The following is a 14684-nucleotide window of genomic DNA, read 5'->3' as shown; positions in this document are numbered from 1 at the left end:
AGCTTACCCTTGGAGTCAGAGCCGCTACGTTTTCTATAGTTCCCTCTATCTGGAGGGCCAAGCTGAGGGGTCCGGCAGCAAGCGGGGTATACTGAGGCCTCAGTTATGACACACCGCGTGTCTGAAAGGAGGATGCAAGGAGACCGGTCGTTGCGCTGCTCCGGGTTATGGCGGCACACCCGACTGAGCAGCGGTAGAGAGAGGGCTGCCGACCGATGAGGTCAAGTAGCTGCGGTTGCTGAGAGGCAGCGCTTGGTTAGCAGAGGAGACCGGGAGGTGTGAGTACTGCCCGTGGTGTAAGATGTGTCGGCTGTAGTCCGAGAGCGGTATGACCGGATCAGTCTGAACTCCTGGGTGTTATGGATCCGGAAGTTTGCTGGAGAGAGCACCACAAAGGAGTGTGGCGCAGCAAAAAAAATTCCCAAGCTAGCTAGGGTATATAGAGATCTGGGAGAAGGTCCAAACTTGGAATTTACAGAGAGATAGTCCCAAGGGGTTAGGGAAATAAAGGATGATAAACAAAAAAAAGGTTTTAGAGGGTATAAATAGAAAGAAAACAAAATTGGTCTGCCCTTTATTTTTGTTTTGATGCTAATGTAGAACCACCAATCCCTTCCTGTTCCTCATGTATTGAGAGAACTTTACATTACAGGGATAGACTTTTTCCTGAGCCAACATTGTCTAAGGCGGATACTGTTCAGGTGTTCTATTCCAATCTGTACGTGGTTTCCAAAAAGGAGGCAACCTTCAGACCAATTTTAGATCTTAAGAGTCTAAACAAATTCCTCAGAGTGCCGTCCTTCAAGATGGAAACTATTCGTTCCATTCTTCCTCTGGTCCAAGAGGGTCAATTTATGACAACGGTGGATTTGAAGGACGCGTACCTGCATGTTCCCATCCACAGGGACCATCACAAGTTTCTAAGGCATGCATTTCTAGACAAACATTTCCAGTTCGTGGTTCTTCCATTCGACCTTGCCACAGCTCCCAGCATTTTCTCAAAGGTTCTGGGATCCCTGTTGGCGGTGCTCCGATTGCGGGGCATTGCAGTGGCACCTTATCTGGACGACATTCTGGTTTAGGCGCCATCCTATCAACAAGCAAGATCCCAGATGGAAATGTTATCTTTCCTGCAATCTCACGGATGGAAGGTAAATTTGGAAAAGAGTTCCTTAGTTCCAAATACAAAGGTAATTTTCTTGGAAACCATAATAGATTCCTTATCAATGAAGATTTTTCTGACAGAAGATTTTTGCCTAGCGCTTCAGACCTCTCCTCGGCCATCAGTAGCTCAGTGCTTTAAGGTAATGGCTCTGATGGTAGCGGCAATGGACATCATCCCGTTTCCACCTCAGACCTCTGCAGTTAAGCATGCTCAGTCAGTGGAACGGAGATTATGCAGATCTGTCTCCGCGATTACAGCTGGAGCAGGAGAAAAGGGATCATCTCTCCCAGGGAACCTTCTTTCGCAGACCTTCTTGGGTGATTGTGACAACAGACACCAGCCTTCTGGAATGGGGAGCAGTCTGGTGCTCTCTAAAGGCTCAGGGAACATGGACTCAGTCGGAGTCTGTTCTACCCATTAGCCTCGGCCCGGTTCATCAGGTTCCAGTCCGACAATATAACTTCAGTGGTTTATATCAGCTATCAGGGAGGAACTCGGAGTTCCTTGGCTATGACAGAGGTAGCCAAGATCATTTAGTGGGTGGAGACCCACATTTGCTGTCTGTCGGCGATCCACATCCCAGGAGTGGACAACTGGGAGGCGGGCTTCCTGAGCAGGCAGACCTTTCACCCGGTGTAGGAACTCCATCCGGAAATGTTTTCCAGCCTGATTCTCAAATAGGGTCAGCCGGAATTGGATCTCATGGCATCTCGGCAGAATGCCAAGCTTCCGAGGCACGGGTCGAGGTCAAGGGATCCTCAGGCTGTACTGATAAACGCTCTGTTGTCGGTACCTTGGAATTTCAGTCTCGCATACCTATTTCCTCCATTTGCTCTTCTCGGGTCATTGCTCGAATCAAGCATGAGAGGGCGTCGGTGATCCTCATTGCACCGGCGTGGCCTCCAGGATTTGGTATGCAGACCTGGTGGACATGTCATCTCTTCCACCTTGGAGACTTCCGTTGAGGTAGGACCTTCTACTTCAAGGGCCCTTCCTTCATCCAAATCTAGTTTCTCTGAAGCTGACTGCTTGAAGATTGAATGCTTAATTTTTTCTAAGCGTGGATTTTCGGAAACGGTCATTGAGACCATGATTCAGGCTCTTAAACCTGTGACTAGAAAGATTTACCATAAGATATGGCGTAAATATCTATATTGGTGTGAATCCAAGGGCTACTCTTGGAGTAGAGTTAGGATTCCTAGAATCCTGTCCTTTTTCCAAGAAGGTTTGGAGAAGGGTTTATCAGCAAGTTCCCTAAAGGGTCAAATATCTGCCTTGTCTAGTTTGTTACATAAACGTCTTGCGGACGTCCCAGACGTGCAATCGTTTTTTCAGGCCTTGGTCTGGATCAGGCCTGTGTTCAAGCCAGTTACTTCTCCCTGGAGTCTTAATTTAGTTCTTAAGGTTCTTCAAGGAGCTTAGTTTGAGCCTATGCATTCCTTAGATATTAAGTTGTTATCTTGGAAAGTTTTGTTTCTTGTTGCTATTTCATCTGCTCGTAGAGTGTCAGAGCTCGGCATTACAGTATGACTCTCCTTACCTTATTTTTCATTCGGATAAGGTGGTTTTGCGTACTAAGTTAGGGTTTCTTCCTAAAGTAGTTTCAGACTGGAACATTAATCAGGAGATTGTTGTTCCTTCCTTGTGTCCTAATCCTTCTCAAAAGGAACGGCTTTTGCACAATCTGGACGTGGTGCGTGCATTAAAATTCTATTTACAGGCGACTAAGGATTTTCATCAGTCTTCTGCTCTGTGGTATTCTCTGGGAAACGTAAGGGACAGAAAGCTACAGCTACTTCTCTTTCTTTGTGGCTGAAGAGTATCATTCGCTTTGCCTATACGGCTCATTCTACAAGGGCTGTTTCCTCTTCTTGGGCATTCAAAAATGAAGCTTCTGTGGAACAGATTTGCAAGGCTGCAACTTGGTCCTCTCCACACTTTTTCACAATTCTATAAATGTGACACTTTTGCCTCGGCTGAGGCCTCCTTTGGTAGAAAGGTTCTTCAAGCAGTGGTGCCTTCCGTTTAGGTTCCCTGTCTTGTCCCTCCCTTATCATCTGTGTACTCTAGATTGGGTATTGATTCCCAATAGTAATTAGATGATCTGTGGACTCTTCGTGTCATTAGAAAGTAAACTAAATTTATGCTTTCCTGATAAATTTGTTTCTTCACACGATGCGTCCACGGCCAGCCCTGTCTTTTAGACAGGTTGTTGGTATGTTATAAACTTCAGACACCTCTGCACCTTGTTGCTTCCTTTCTCTCCTTTGCTTCGGTCGAATGACTGGGGTTGGAGGGAAGGGAGGTGATATTTAACAGCTTTGCTGTGGTGCTCTTTGCCTCCTCCTGCTGGGCAGGAGTGATATTCCCAATAGTAATTAGATGATCCGTGGACTCATTGTGTCAAGAAAGAAAGAAATTTATCAGGTAAGCATAAATTTCGTTTTTGTGATTCAGAAAGAGCATGCAGTTTTAAGACCGTTTCCAATTAAATTCGATTATTAAAATTTTGCACAATCTCTTGTTATTTACACTTTCTGGGGAACAATCCTACTGAGCATGTGCCCTAGCTCACAGGGTATACGAATAATAGTCTTTGGTTGATGTCTGTCACATGATACAGGGGGTGGAACAATGGAAAAAAAAAATTGTCAGGAAAAAAATCTGCTTATTTTAAATTCAGAGTACCTACTCTGAATTTAAAATAAGCATTAGATTTTTTTCCTGACAAATTTATTTTTTACCCATTGTTCCACCCCCTATATCATGTGACAGACATCAAGTAATCATAGAAAGACAATGATTTAACACCTGTTAAATCATTGTCTTTCTATGATGCACTTGATATGCAATTCTACTGCATTGAGTGGTCCTTTAAGATTCTTTATTTGTGCAACATTTTGGGGAATGTGTCCCTTTCCGGAAGAAAGGGTCACATCCCCCCCCCCCCCCCCGAAACTTTACACAAATAAAGCATCCTAAGTCTTTATGTAAAATCCAGAGACTGCTGACAATTCAGACTTTTAGTTCTTACTATTCATATTGCTTATAATGTCTTGATTTAAAATGAATATGCTATTCCTAAGGTGGAATTTGTCTATATATTTGTAGTAAACACGATTAATTCTGAGTATGATTATGTTAGTAATTAAAAGGGCATGTATTTTACTTCTATTAACAAATTCACTTATTCTCTTGGCATCCTTTGCTGAAGGAGCAGCAATGCACTTCTGTAAGCTAGCAGAACACATTAGATGACCCAATGACAAGATGAATATATGTGCAGCCACCAATCAGTAGCTAGCTCACATCAATTCATTGCAGCTCTTGAGCCTTTCTTGGTATGCTTTCCAACAAAGGATACCAAGAGAATGTTTGTATGTGTGTGTATGTATATATATATATATATATATATATATATATCTCAGCAATTAAAATTATGGGGAAGCGAAAAGTGAGTTTACACAGATATGCTAATGAGGTTCACAATTACTCACTTTTTTACTTTTAGCCTGCTTTTTAAGGCAGACTTCCCTTTACGCCATAGCGTAAATGCGGCGATGCTATGGCGTAAAGGGAAGTCTGCCTTAAAAGCAGGCTAAAAGTAAAAAAGTGAGTAATTGTGAACCTCATTTGCATATCTCACCCAGAATCAGAGACTTTCTGTGGGAAAAGCAAGTCTTCTGACTTGTCTAGATTTGTAAATAGTTTACACAATGAGTTCTCTCTCTCTCTCTCTCTCTCTCTCTCTCTCTCTCTCTCTCTCTCTCTCTCTCTCTCTCTCTCTCTCTCTCTCTCTCTCTCTCTCTCTCTCTCTCTCTCTCTCTCTCTCTCTCTCTCTCTCTCTCTCTCTCTCTCTCTCTCTATATATATATATATATATATATATATATATATATATATATATATATATATATATATATATATATATATAAATAAACACTCTCTGGACTTTAGTCGACTGTGAATCCAAGTGAAATTTATTCCAGTGATGTTTCGGGGTAAAAGAACCCCTTCATCTGACAAACAAAGTGTACAAAGCAAACTTTTAAAGGCCTGTTGAGCCCTCCCACTACAGTCTTCCAATCAGAAAGCAGCGTGAGCAAAAGGTTACAACAGAGCATGTGCAAGATATAGTAAGCAAACAGCATGTATGATAAAACATAGTGTACATGTAGAAAACATCAATATAAACCCAGTTAATCATGGAATATGTCCAACGAGCTGCACACTAAGACTGACATTAAACACCAAGTATATCAACCAGAGACAATACAAAGTGTCAAAATCTATAGCCGTAAATACCACAACCCCATTGGTCACTTGAACCACTCCTCCTAGTGCCACAGCAGCAACTGATTCATATTTTGTTTTAAAGAGATATCTAGGTAAGCATCTTGAAGAAATAGTGCTGCCATCTAGTGGTCTTGCAAAACTGCTGCCATATAGTGCTCCAGAAATGGGCCGGATCCAAACCTTATGTTACTGCTTTTCAACAATAGATACCAACAGAACAAATAAAAATTGGCAATAGAAGTACATTTGAAAGTTGTTTAAAATCAAATGCTCTATCTGAATCATGAAAGAAAAAAATTTGGGTTTCCTATCCCTTTAAGGTACCAAATTAAGGTTTGCATGTGTCTTGCTAATGATGTGATGTATCTGTACAATTATGCTACATATACTGCAATGTATACCTACTCATGACAGGTGAGTAATTTCTCTTATTATTTTATACGACAGATTGGCCCCAGAATGACTCTAGAGCTGGTGAAGATAGAAGAAGGTCTAAGTGATGGAAAAGTCTTGTATCACAGCTTTAGTAAGTAACAAAGCTGCCTACGTTGTGCAGAGAGACTTAACATGGTGCTATGGAGTATTTCGCATTAAAGATTAGCGAGTTGCACCCTCCTCCATTATTGGAAACAATAATTATAACTTGTGGGGTTTTCTATCCATGTTAACACAATTGCCATAAAATCGCCAAGTACCTATAGGGCTCTTTTTAAAAAAAAAATACCTTTCTCTTGTTAAGTGTATCCAGTCCACGGATTATCCATTACTTGTGGGATATTCTCCTTCCCAACAGGAAGTTGCAAGAGGATCACCCACAGCAGAGCTGCTATATAGCTCCTCCCCTAACTGTCATATCCAGTCATTCTCTTGGCAAGCCTCAACCAAGATGGAGGTCGTAAGAGGAGTGTGGTGTTTTATACTTAGTTTATTCTTCAATCAAAAGTTTGTTATTTTTAAATGGTACCGGAGTGTACTGTTTATCTCAGGCAGTATTTAGAAGAAGAATCTGCCTGCATTTTCTATGATCTTAGCAGAAGTAACTAAGATCCATGGCTGTTCTCACATATTCTGAGGAGTGAGGTAACTTCAGAGAGGGAATGGCATGCAGGTTTTCCTGCAATAAGGTATGTGCAGTTAATATTTTTCTAGGGATGGAATTTGCTAGAAAATGCTGCTGATACTGAACTAATGTAAGTAAAGCCTTAAATGCAGTGAGAGCTACTGGTATCAGGCTTATTAATAGAGATACATACTCTTATAAAAATTTAATATAAAACGTTTGCTGGCATGTTTAATCGTTTTTATATATGTATTTGGTGATAAAACTTATTGGGGCCTAGTTTTTTTCCACATGGCTGGCTTGAATTCTGCCTAGTAACAGTTTCCTGACTTTCCACTTTTGTTATATGAGTGGGAGGGGTTTTTTTGTGCAGCAAAAATTACAGACACAGACATCCAGCTTCTTCCTGCATGATCCAGGATATCTCTGGAGGGCTCAAAAGGCTTCAAAGTCGTTTTTGAGGGAGGTAACAAGCCACAGTAGAGCTGTGGCAGTTGTTGTGACTATTTAAAAAAAAACAAAAAAAAACGTTTTTGTCAGTTATTATTCTGTGTTTGGTATTAAGGGGTTAATCATCCATTTGCAAGTGGGTGCAATGCTCTGCTAACTTGTTACATACACTGTAAAAATGTTGTTAGTGTAACTGCCTTTTTTCACTGTTATTTCAAATTTTGGCAAAAATTTGTGTTTCTTAAAGGTGCAGTAACGTTTTTTTATATTGCTTGTAAACTTGTTTAAAGTGTTTTCCAAGCTTGCTAGTCTCATTGCTAGTCTGTTTAAACATGTCTGACACAGAGGAAACAACTTGTTAATTATGTTTGAAAGCCATGGTGGAGCCCCATAGGAGAATGTGTACTAAATGTATTGATTTCACCTTAAACAGTAAAGATCAGTCTTTAACTATAAAAGAAATATCACCAGAAGATTCTGACGAGGGGGAAGTTATGCCGACTAACTCTCCCCACATGTCAGACCCTTCGCTTCCCGCTCAGGGGATGCACGCTAATATGGCGCCAATTGCATCAGGGACGCCCATAGCGATTACCTTGCAGGACATGGCTGCAATCATGAATAATACCCTGTCAGAGGTATTATCCAGGTTGCCTGAATTGAGGCAAGCGCAATTGCTCTGGGGTTAGGAGAAATACAGAGCGCGCAGATGCTGTAAGGGCCACGTCTGATACTGCGTCACAATATGCAGATCATGAGGACGAAGAGCTTCAGTCTGTGGGTGACGTCTCTGATTCGGGGAAACCTGATTCAGAGATTTCTAATTTTAAATTTAAGCTTGAGAACCTCCGTGTATTGCTTGGGGAGGTATTAGCTGCTCTGAATGACTGTAACACAGTTGCAGTACCAGAGAAATTGTGTAGGCTGGATAAATACTATGCGGTGCCGGTGTGTACTGATGTTTTTCCTATACCTAAAAGGCTTACAGAAATTATTAGCAAGGAGTGGGATAGACCGGGTGTGCCTTTTTCCCCACCTCCTATATTTAGAAAAATGTTTCCAATAGATGCCACTACACGGGACTTATGGCAGACGGTCCCTAAGGTGGAGGGAGCAGTTTCTACTTTAGCAAAGCGTACCACTATCCCGGTTGAGGACAGTTGTGCTTTTTCAGATCCAATGGATAAAAAATTGGAGGGTTACCTTAAGAAAATGTTTATTCAACAAGGTTTTATTTTACAGCCCCTTGCATGCATAGCGCCTGTCACGGCCGCGGCGGCATTCTGGTTTGAGGCCCTGGAAGAGGTCATCCATACAGCTCCATTGACTGAAATTATTGACAAGCTTAGAACACTTAAGCTAGCTAACTCATTTGTTTCTGATGCCATTGTTCATTTAACTAAACTAATGGCTAAGAATTCCGGATTCGCCATCCAGGCGCGTAGGGCGCTATGGCTTAAATCCTGGTCAGCTGACGTGACTTCAAAGTCTAAAATACTCAACATTCCTTTCAAGGGGCATAGCGAGGCATAGCGGTAGCTCCGTATCTAGACGACATCCTGATACAGGTGTCAAACTTTCAAGTTGCCAAGTCTCATACAGAGATAGTTCTGGCATTTCTGAGGTCGCACGGGTGGAAAGTGAACGAGGAAAAGAGTTCTCTATCCCCACTCACAAGAGTCTCCTTCTTAGGGACTCTTATAGATTCTGTAGAAATGAAAATTTACCTGACGGAGTCCAGGTTATCAAAACTTCTAAATGCTTGCCGTGTTCTTCACTCCATTCCGCGCCCTTCGGTGGCTCAGTGTATGGAGGTAATCGGCTTAATGGTAGCGGCAATGGACATAGTGCCATTTGCGCGCCTACATCTCAGACCGCTGCAATTATGCATGCTGAGTCAGTGGAATGGGGATTACACAGATTTGTCCCCTCTGCTAAATCTGGATCAAGAGACCAGAGATTCTCTTCTCTGGTGGTTGTCTCGGGTCCACCTGTCCAAGGGTATGACCTTTCGCAGGCGAGATTGGACAATTGTAACAACAGATGCCAGCCTTCTAGGTTGGGGTGCAGTCTGGAACTCCCTGAAGGCACAGGGATCGTGGACTCAGGAGGAGAAACTCCTTCCAATAAATATTCTGGAGTTAAGAGCGATATTCAATGCTCTTCTGGCTTGGCCTCAGTTAGCAACACTGAGGTTCATCAGATTTCAGTCGGACAACATCACGACTGTGGCTTACATCAACCATCAAGGGGGAACCAGGAGTTCCCTAGCGATGTTAGAAGTCTCAAAAATAATTCGCTGGGCAGAGTGCCACTCTTGCCACCTGTCAGCAATCCATATCCCAGGCGTGGAGAACTGGGAGGCGGATTTTCTAAGTCGTCAGACTTTCCATCCGGGGGAGTGGGAACTCCATCCGGAGGTGTTTGTCAATTGATTCATCGTTGGGGCAAACCAGAGTTGGATCTCATGGCGTCTCGCCAGAACGTCAAGCTCCCTTGTTACGGATCCAGGTCCAGGGACCCAGAAGCGACGCTGATAGATGCTCTAGCAGCGCCTTGGTTCTTCAACCTGGCTTATGTGTTTCCACCGTTTCCTCTGCTCCCTCGACTGATTGCCAAAATCAAACAGGAGAGAGCATCGGTGATTCTGATAGCACCTGCGTGGCCACGCAGGACTTGGTATGCAGACCTAGTGGACATGTCATCCTTTCCACCATGGACTCTGCCTCTAAGACAGGACCTTCTGATACAAGGTCCTTTCAATCATCCAAATCTAATTTCTCTGAGACTGACTGCATGGAGATTGAACGCTTGATTCTATCAAAGCGTGGCTTCTTCGAGTCAGTCATTGATACCTTAATACAGGCACGAAAGCCTGTTACCAGGAAAATCTACCACAAGATATGGAGTAAATATCCTTATTGGTGTGAATCCAAGAATTACTCATGGAGTAAGGTTAGGATTCCTAGAATATTGTCTTCTCCAAGAGGGCTTGGACAAAGGATTATCAGCTAGTTCCTTAAAGGGACAGATTTCTGCTCTGTCTATTCTTTTGCACAAGCGTCTGGCAGAGGTTCCAGACGTTCAGGCATTTTGCCAGGCTTTGGTAAGAATTAAGCCTGTGTTTAAACCTGTTGCTACTCCGTGGAGCTTAAACTTGGTTCTTAAAGTTCTTCAAGGAGTTCCGTTTGAACCCCTTCATTCCATTGATATTAAACTTTTATCTTGGAAAGTTCTGTTTTTGATGGCTATTTCCTCGGCTCGGAGAGTCTCTGAGCTATCTGCCTTACAATGTGATTCTCCTTATCTGATTTTTCATGCAGATAAGGTAGTTCTGCGTACCAAACCTGGGTTTTTACCTAAGGTGGTTTCTAACAAGAATATCAATCAAGAGATTGTTGTTCCATCATTGTGTCCTAATCCTTCTTCAAAGAAGGAACGTCTTTTACATAATCTGGACGTAGTCCGTGCCTTGAAGTTTTACTTACAAGCTACTAAGGATTTTCGTCAAACATCTTCCCTGTTTGTCGTTTACTCTGGACAGTGGAGAGGTCAAAAAGCTTCGGCAACCTCTCTGTCCTTTTGGCTTCGGAGCGTAATACGCCTAGCCTATGAGACTGCTGGACAGCAGCTCCCTGAAAGGATTACAGCTCATTCTACTAGAGCTGTGGCTTCCACCTGGGCCTTCAAAAATGTTGAACAGATTTGCAAGGCTGCGACTTGGTCTTTGCTTCACACTTTTTCAAAATTTTACAAATTTGATACTTTTGCTTCTTCGGAGGCTGTTTTTGGGAGAAAGGTTCTTCGGGCAGTGGTTCCTTCCGCTTAATCCTGCCTTGTCCCTCCCATCATCCGTGTACTTTAGCTTTGGTATTGGTATCCCACAAGTAATGGATGATCCGTGGACTGGATACACTTAACAAGAGAAAACATAATTTATGCTTACCTGATAAATTTATTTCTCTTGTAGTGTATCCAGTCCACGGCCCGCCCTGTCCTTTTAAGGCAGGTCTAAATTTTAATTAAACTACAGTCACCACTGCACCCTATGGTTTCTCCTTTCTCTGTTTGTTTTCGGTCGAATGACTGGATATGACAGTTAGGGGAGGAGCTATATAGCAGCTCTGCTGTGGGTGATCCTCTTGCAACTTCCTGTTGGGAAGGAGAATATCCCACAAGTAATGGATGATCCGTGGACTGGATACTACAGGTAAGCATAAATTATGTTTTTCAATTACTGCATTATAGCAGGGAGACATCTATAATATATTACTAATATTTTTATTAACTATGTATTCTTCCTAGTTCCCTTTTTTCTGTCTTTTTTCTCTTTTTTTAATCTTATCTTGTAAGCACCACTGTATTCAATAGCACTGAATATATTAATGGGGTACAATGTTGCACAAGCAATTAAATATTTCAGAAGAACTATACATAACAATATATATACTGAAATATATAGAAACAGATGAAAAATCAATAGAATAAAATATTGTTTACTTTGATTTTACCAAGGTTCCTCTTCATACCAAGGACATTTTGTGTGACCTTCTACAATAGAGATTAATTGACATATTTGTTGAAAATATAGGAGTCAGACAAAATTCTAGACCCAGAAAAATGGGGAAAAAAGTCACAATGTATTTATATAAAAAAGGAATTAACAAAATATAAATACACACAAAGCAACAGTTTAAAATAAACAGGAGTAAAATCACATAACCTATTACTGTACTTGCTTAGATCTGTCACAAGGGAGCTTGGCAAGAAAACATAGTCACTTACTCTGTTGTCTGCAGCCTCCCGTTTAGAATGACTTGTTGAATTCTCCATTAAATACGTTTTTCCTGAGGTCAGGCCCCTTCCAGAGTGTTTTTTTGTAGTGGTGACGTGCAATCTTTTCACAAGGTACCTTTTTAAAGTCTCTTCTTCCCACCTCCTGGTCTTAGCGGTGAACCTCAGAAGAGAAGGCCAACAATAGTGCGATATTGCTTTAACAAATATTCTCCACTTAAAGAAACATACAGTGATATGTGAAAAGTAGAAGATTTTATAAGCTCTGCATTGTGATTTTAATTGCTTGTGAAAAAGGCAGTTGTATCTTCTGAAACTGGTTGAGCTTTTTAAACTTACACTTTGAGCTTTTTTATTCAATTTTATTAAAGTTGTAATTTAATTGCCATTGAAGACTCCGGTGGTTCTAAAAAAATCTTCTACTTTTTTACATAGCCCTGTGAGTATGTTCCTTTTAGTGCAGCATATTTGTTAAAGCAATATCGCACTAATGTTGGCCTTCTCTTCTGCGGGTTCGCCACTAAGATCAGAGTTGGTAAAAAGAGGCTTTAAAGGTTCCTTGTGAAAAGACTGCCCCGCCACTACAAAAAAACATTTCTACATTGACGTCAAGGACTATCTGGGGCTGGCAGCGTCTTGATATCCAAGGGAAGTTATTGTGTTTGCCATGGTTTCTGTATTCACATTTATAATTATACCCTTCAAGAGTGGGAAATGAAGGTAGCCACCCGTTGTTTTTTTAGCAGGCCATAAACCAAATTGCAAGCTCTGGCTCCCTGGCTAAAGTTATAGGATACCTTACAATTTTAGTTACATGTATACATACACTTATAAGCAATCCCATAGTGACATCATGAGGATTATTTTGATACCAAACATGACATTTCTGTTATATTTGGTCATCCAGTAACATAAATGTGATTAAAACATGTCGTAAGATATGTCACATTTTTAATTGACCTAAGATCTGGGTCTTAATAGAGGATACTTTCTTTTGTCAGTCCGATTACATCTTGGCCCATTAAATGACTTGAGGCACCAAGTCTCTGGATGTCTGTAATAACATTCACCCTCTAGCGAAATGTAAAAACTATTTATGAAACAAGGTCTATTTTTTAAGACTTAACATAGGGAAGTAATACAATGATTATCTGAAAGAGAAAAAAATAATAATTCACACAGAGAAAGTAACACAGTAAACCTCTCATAACCTAAAATCATGAGGTATTTGTTACGGTTGCCTCCAGGCTGGCTGGAAGTTGGACCGTAGAAAAGGATGCTCCTAGCGCTCACCAACGGATCTTCAGCACCGTAGACACTATAACTACTGCGTAGCCACCATACGTAATGCAGACTCTTTGAACCACCGCTGCTGGGCTGGTATCTCGCCGTCTGCTCTGCGCCCTGGACCTACGACCAGGCTCCAGTAGGTGAACCTCTTCCTTCTTTAGAGCGAAGCAGGATCAGGAACAAGAGCTCTTACAGGAGCTCAGTAGCTAAGGGAGTATGAAGAGCATAGCAATCCCTGTAGTGATTACAGCTGTCCCCTACAAACATGAGTCAAATCTGCAAGTTAGAGGGTCAGAATAGGTCTGATGTGCTGGAACACACAGCCTCCTTTTTATTGAGGTTACATGCAAAAAAGACACTCTCAGGGGGAGGCATAAAATCCCCAATCACACATTTGATACATTTAGATAGAGACAACGCCCTTTTACAGGCCACAACAGCAGATAACATTACACACAAGAAAACAATGCAGTCCACCTTATCACTACTAGCAGTCTGATTAGACAATGGCAATGTTTTATCACTAAACTTAATTAGAGCTGATCCCAGCAAACTTGTATTTAGAATAGGTTCTTGAAGCTCAACAAAATTTAACTCTTTAGTTCTGACCGAAGGGTCTGTCACATAGCACTTAATGGCACACAATGAAAACCAATGCCTTTGCAATAGTGCTCCCCCTCTGTGGAACACTCTGCCTGTGTGGCACTTGGTTCAGCAAGCCCTATCCACTGAACCAAGTGGGAGAAAGCCAGGGACAAGTCATTTCACAGGTCTGGGGACATAGTCTTAAAGGGGCATTGTTCACCAAAGTCACAATATGTCCCCAGACGGTTCTTAAAGGGCCATACACACCCAATAAAAGTTAATATGTTCTCAGGGGCACAATCTTCCAGGGGCCATAGTCATGAGGAAGGAGGCTGGCAAATAGGCTTCTCCAAAATCCAGGGAAGCAGGGCAATTTTCCATTTAAAGGGCCAGTTACAAATAGCAGTTTGTAACATATCTCCCCTTTTGGAGGGAGACTAACCAGGCACCTGACCTTCTGTCGGTCAGTGCCTAAGTTAGTCTCGCAACCACCCACAAATAAACATTAGCAGCAAAGTAGCCCCCCCACAATAAGTAGTACTGGCCTGTAGGTTCCAGGTTGTAGGATGAAAGAGTAGCATCCTCGGCCTTCCTGGCGCAGCTGGGTAAATAGCTGGTGGTACTTGGGGGGCAGAGGCCAGCAGCACTCTGCCCTGGTGCCAGCGCTTCTGCTGGGGTGAGGGGTTTGCAGGCCAGTCCTGTAACAAGGGGGTCTGTAGGGCAGAGGCCAGCAGCGCTCTGTCCTGATGCCAGCTCTTCTGCTGCGGGAATTGGGGCATAGTCCTGCCTGGTGGCAAAGGGAACGTGGGGGTCAGTGGGGGGTTAACATGTCCACTGTTAACCCTGGGCCCAAGTTAGGAGTTAGCTGGGGAGGGGGAGATTGGCTTACCTCCTCCTCCTGATACTCCGGCGGCCGTTGGGAAGGGAGGTCGATGCTCTCCGCTTCCTGTGGAACATGCTGCGGCTGGGGAGAGAGACCGGTTGTCTCCTCTCCCTGGAAGGCACACTCCGGCTGGGGAGGGAGGCTGGAAGTTGGACCGCAGA

General features: G+C 42.6%; 1 protein-coding gene across 1 annotated transcript in view; it reads left to right on the top strand.

Moving 5' to 3' along the window:
- Nucleotides 1-14684, top strand: part of PPAN (peter pan homolog) — an 86800-nt gene that overhangs the window by 67968 nt on the left and 4148 nt on the right. Inside the window, exon 9 of the mRNA XM_053718027.1 lies at nt 5909-5987. Within this exon, the coding sequence (XP_053574002.1) occupies nt 5909-5987 (79 nt within the window). The remainder of the gene's footprint in view (nt 1-5908; nt 5988-14684) is intronic.

The sequence above is a fragment of the Bombina bombina genome, chromosome 6 (assembly GCF_027579735.1).
Source record: "Bombina bombina isolate aBomBom1 chromosome 6, aBomBom1.pri, whole genome shotgun sequence".
Lineage (NCBI taxonomy): Eukaryota > Metazoa > Chordata > Amphibia > Anura > Bombinatoridae > Bombina > Bombina bombina.
The sequence above is the reverse complement of the archived record's forward strand: the minus strand, read 5'-3'. Positions and strand labels throughout refer to the sequence as shown.